This window comes from Oreochromis niloticus, linkage group LG9 (assembly GCF_001858045.2).
Source record: "Oreochromis niloticus isolate F11D_XX linkage group LG9, O_niloticus_UMD_NMBU, whole genome shotgun sequence".
In the NCBI taxonomy this organism is placed as follows: domain Eukaryota; kingdom Metazoa; phylum Chordata; class Actinopteri; order Cichliformes; family Cichlidae; genus Oreochromis; species Oreochromis niloticus.
The window spans coordinates 18,471,322-18,476,559 of NC_031974.2; the positions used below are offsets into that span (position 1 = coordinate 18,471,322).

General features: G+C 37.5%; 1 protein-coding gene across 1 annotated transcript; it reads right to left on the bottom strand.

Moving 5' to 3' along the window:
* Positions 1-981: 981 nt before the first annotated feature.
* Positions 982-2,800, bottom strand: LOC100697316 (cystatin-B-like). Its single transcript, XM_003439187.4, has 3 exons — positions 2,595-2,800; positions 2,404-2,505; positions 982-1,877 (listed from the first exon to the last, which is right to left on the bottom strand). The coding sequence occupies exons 1-3, from the start codon at positions 2,661-2,663 to the stop codon at positions 1,749-1,751; spliced, it is 300 nt and encodes a 99-aa protein (XP_003439235.1). The 5' UTR covers positions 2,664-2,800; the 3' UTR covers positions 982-1,748.
* Positions 2,801-5,238: the final 2,438 nt, after the last annotated feature.

The window sequence follows — 5,238 nt, forward strand, 5'->3', positions numbered from 1 at the left end:
AGGCTGTGATGGTCCACTTGGTAACGTAAATCGGTTGGGCATCTATCTTGGCCTTCAGACAATAATTCTGATGGCTAAAGAACCAAATGGGACAGGCAAAAAAAAAAAAAAGAAAAGAAAAAGAAAAGAAAAGAAAAGAAAAGAAAAGAAAAGAAAAGAAAAAAAAGAAAAAGGTTGGATGGGATCTTTGTCATGATGGTCTTCCACACCAGTAACTACAGCTTCTCCTCCATAACATGGAAGCTTCTTCCAGACCCGCAGATGAAGGTAGCTGGATCCTCCCACATGAACCTGCAGTCAAACCACCACTGAAGATCTTCAGTAAGGTGTTCAACAGTGGATCTCACAAGTAACTCGGTCCATAAACACTTTCTTTATTTTCTTTCATTAATAATCAGTAACATGTATAATGTCACAGTGTTAATAACCTTTATGACATAGCTGACTCTTTGCAGGACCAGTAGAGTCACACACATGAAAATAAGAATGAAATAAATTAATAATTGATAAATTACTTAAGTAATGTTTAAATAAATAAGATAATTAAAAATAATTAAAAAATGAATTGGTACGACGCCTCACTCAGTAAATTGAAAAAGAAAACAAACAACAAAAATCACATTGCACATGATTAACAAAGGGAAGCGTCAGTCACAAAATCAAACAAACACTGACTTAATGGTAAAGTCTGCTAATAAAATACTCCTTACAACCTACTGACCACCTTTCATGTGTACTTTTAGCCACTGAAAGCCAGCAGAGCTTCACTGGATGGACGGCACCGTTCTTACAATAAATATTCCCTTTCTGCCCTGTGGATGGAGGCGGTGCTGCACTGGACAACTCCCATCAGGGCAGAAATGTTTCAGCACAGGAGAAAAAAGAATAAATTTGAATTTTTTTGAGACAAGGAATGAAATTCTGTTATCTCCTAAAAATAGAAAAAGTTGATTTCAATCAATAAGGGACTCTAGACTCAGGTCAGACTGAACTGTGCTTTATTTTAGGTCACTTTCAGATATGCGTTAAAAAAGGACACCATGCTAAATGAAATATAACTCTCCAAATGATGCTATAATAAACTCTCCAACATTAAAGAACATGGGATGTGGGGGAAAAGTACTTACAGTTCAGTCTCACATGGTTATTGCTACAAGAATGTAAAATATGTTAGATAAGCAATCAGACCTGAACCAAATCAATATGACAGGTCTGCAAATTTTTTAGCTGAAGGGGGAAAAAGTGCATGATTGGAGAAATTTTAATTTTTGTAAAACACTCTGGAGACATGTCTTCCAAAAACTCATGAAAGGAGTATTCAAACCATATAAACCTGAATATAAAGAATGTAAATATTATTTTGTGAGTTTGAAAAGACATAATATTGTGTGCTAAAATCCATGAATCAATTTAGAGCCTGGAGACATGCTTACAGCTGAGTTTTACTGCAGACATTGTCCATATCAGGAAAGAGATGTGTGTTTGGCTTCACTGTGACAAATGAAGAAATAGAGTCTGCTCCAGAAACTGCAGGCATTTCACAAATCAGAAACAATAACAGAAAAATAATCGGGTTCATTTATTTACCCACCTTGTATTTAACTGGTCCACTTTGCCTTCCATTATCTGCAGTATGTTATTATATGTAAATAAGGAAAACTTTCCCCACATGAAGCAGCAGGTTATTAATGGATTACAATGAGAGTACAGGCTGTAGGCACTGATGCTTTGGTTGGTTCATTGTCCCATTAGAAGTACTCAATACTGTCATATTGACTCTTGGGGTGCTGCAGATCGGTCAGCTCGAGCTCTTCTCCATCACACGGGAGTTTCTCGTAAACACGGAGGTGAACATATTCTTCATCTCCCACATAGACCTGCAAGGAAGAACAAGGAAAGTTAAAGGAGATGCTTAATGTGCACATAGAAGTACTCCTGATCATTTTATCACAGCTGTGGTAATGTAAGCCACAGCTGTGGGCCAAACGACATGCTAACATGTGGAAAGGAGAATCCAGATCTTCATATATAGAGTGCACGATGGTTCTAGTGTTCACAAACACAACATTTGTTGATTTCTGTTCATGGCTGAGACAGTATGAAATGCACATGGATTTTCATTTTCTTTAACAGGTTTCTCTCCAGTTTTGAATACATTTAAGCAAAATTTGGCTGGAAACAGCAGTGATGAGTAACACTTCATACTAGAAAGTCAAAAAATTTTGTATGAACCTCCGTATAAATATAAAACAACATAACTACAGAATGAAAAAAATCACTGATCATTGCTTTAGTTTTCACTTGAGAGATCAGATTATCTACCATCAGTACTCTTATTGATGATATTTCATTATATTGAAGAGCTTTGTAGTATTGCCACTGAGCTCACATTACAAACATTACCTTAATGAAGTAGTTGGTCCCAGTTACGACCTGTGTTCTGTAGCTCTGTGCAATGAAAACCTCGAAGTTTCTCTCGGCTTTCTGCTCTGCGAGAGGCTTCATCTAAATAACAAGGACAATACCATCAACATGAAGCACAGGCCCCGTGTGTGCACAAAGTTGTGAGTGTGAAATCTCTCTTTTCTACTCACTGCATCACAGATGTTCTGAACTTCTTCATCAGCCTCCTTTTCCTCGGTCAGCCCTCCGCACATCGGCATTTTGACAAGCTTTTGGTAGTGAAAAACGACTGAAAAGTGAATAAAAGCACGCAGAGCCTGTTTTTATGGGGTGTTCAGTGCGTCAGCGAGTCATAGGGTGATGAGAGGGGCGGTATTTGTAAAAGGTCATGTAAAAAAACCCCCACACACATACAAAGTGAGAGAGAGAGAGAGAGAGAGAGAGAGGAAGACTCCTTTGTGTTTGTAGGATACATCTCTTAAGTATCTCTTAAATATCCATACACAAATATTTAGGCCCTTCCCTTTTTCCTGCATGCTCTCAAGTTTGCTGGGATGTGAAAATACAGGGTGTGAGCTGTGATCTGTAATGTTTGGAGAGGGTCACACATGAGTCATGGCCTAAAAAACTGCTTTCAGCTCTTCCTTTCTGGTTATCGTACGTCTGACACCTGAACCTCAGCAAACCACAGTTCCCCAAAGTACTGAGTGGGTACTGCTCTCTGTGGTTCAGACATTATTTTATTGCTATTATTTGTTGTTTAAGGCTGTAGAATTAGATTTTACCCAGTTACCTACTTTTTTTTAAACTGGGGGTCTCTTCTCGTCACTTACTTTGAAGGAAAATTTAGAGGCCCTTTGCCTAATTAGTACTCTTTTAAAGTTCAAATGTAGAGCTGTAAATGTTAGATGCAAAAGTAAAAAAAAAAACAAAAAGGAGATTTGAGCAGCAAAATAAAACAGAGAGATGAAAAACTGGACACAAGCTAAAGAAAAAAAAAACAGACAAAACGGGCAATGGCCACCTAAAGATGAGGACAGACATCAAGGAGACACAAATAACACAGAAAAGCAAAACCTGTGCACACATAGACCAAACAAGCTCACTCATATGTATGACATCACTGCATTTGCTCTTAAAATGACTTTGTCTTGTAATTGCACAGGTGGAGTGTTGGGTTTGTTATTGAACAGATACCACAACGGTTCTGGTGCGTACAGGAATCAGGGCAACTCTAACATTAAACCCCTCCTGCTGTTACTTTGGGTGTTAATGTTAAATCTCTGGGCTCTCTTGCTTTTATCACTTAAGAAATATTTCCAAATCACACTTTAGTGTGTCATGCTCAGAATTACTGTTATTCATGCCTTTATTTCATCATGTCTGAATTATTGTAATTCATTGCTCACTTGTCTTTAAAAAAACAAAACATTGGGATGTCTGCAGGCTTCTAAGTCTTCCAAGTACTCACATCACGCCGCTGCTAATTCAGTTGCTAATTCAACTGATTCCCCGTTAACTTTAACCTAAGATTCTGATTTTTACTTTCAGAGCTCCGCATAGAAGAGCATCAATAAAGTTTTACATCCACACATTTCCCAAGGTCATGTGATCAGGTCATGCTGGCTGTGCAGCATACAAAGCTGAGAACTAAAGGAGACAGAGCTTTTGCAACAGTGGGCCCACAGACTCTAGATCTTTAGTTTTCAGTAGCACTTTTCTTTTTCACCACACTCTGGAACTCTCTCCCACTGAGCTTTAGATCTGTGGACTCGACGGTCTGTTAAAAAGCAGCTAAAAACTCATATTTAAACCTTTTTTCAGGTAACTTTATACTTTGTAATTTTAAGTACTTAGGGTTATGCATATATGTTGAAATTTTAAGGATTCTTCTTTTTGCTTTGCTTTTTTGTTTTTTCTTAATGTCTTAGCTGCTTGATTGAGTGTTGATATTGTCTCTGTGTTCTACTAGAAATTAAACAATCATCAATAATCATTTTGACAGCAAAACAAAATTATTATTCTTGAAAGTAATTTTAAATAACAAAATGAAACAGAAGGGAAACAATGAAATGTTAGGGTGGTCACTGAGTAGCCTTCTGACATTACCGCGAGGTATAAATTAGTTACATTCAGTTAGTGCAAGCATTTATATAACATTAGCCACTGCATGTTAGCCTGATTTTCACAATGACAACACCAGATGTCTCAAACAAATATATAGCATGCATATATAAGGAGGATAAAATATTGGATTATGTTTAACACTGAAGTCTTTAAACAGATCTACATGCTGGTCTATTAGATAAGTTGCTAAATATTTTAAGCATTTCTCCCTTTGTCTGAGTAAAATAATTTGAATATCACCTTCTGTGAATCAGCTGACTTTTACTGTCTTTCTTATCAGTGAGGCAGGGTGCATGTGAAGTATCTCCTCTGTGAGCTTGTGGCTCCCTCAGAGTCTCTTTAAAACATTTAAAAGCACCACGGCGTTCCAGGCAGGGCGAGTCCGAGGCTGCTGGGAAAAGTGAACACGGGGGATATCTTTGACTTCTGTATGACAGATGTCTTCTGTATAACCTTATCTCTGCAGATGCATGACTTGAGCCACTTGCTGACATTATCACATTCACAGGGATACTCCCTCACTCCCTCATTTCTCTGAACATATCAATGATGTAATCAATCGCTTAGTGAAGAATCGTTGTCCTGCACGTTCATCTACGAATTTAATAGATCATCTCAATTTCTTCAAACTAAAGATTCGGTCTTTTGAATAAATTGTTAACACAATCAGATTCACTTTCACTCAGAAAGTAAATCTGATTGTGTTGT

Excerpts from the sequence above, each read along its gene's own strand:
- LOC100697316 (XM_003439187.4), bottom strand. The coding sequence starts at position 2,663 with ATGCCGATGTGCGGAGGGCTGACCGAGGAAAAGGAGGCTGATGAAGAA. Across the intron at positions 2,506-2,594 it reads TTCAGAACATCTGTGATGCA|ATGAAGCCTCTCGCAGAGCA; the intron begins GTGAGTAGAAAA and ends CTTGTTATTTAG. Across the intron at positions 1,878-2,403 it reads GGACCAACTACTTCATTAAG|GTCTATGTGGGAGATGAAGA; the intron begins GTAATGTTTGTA and ends TCTTCCTTGCAG.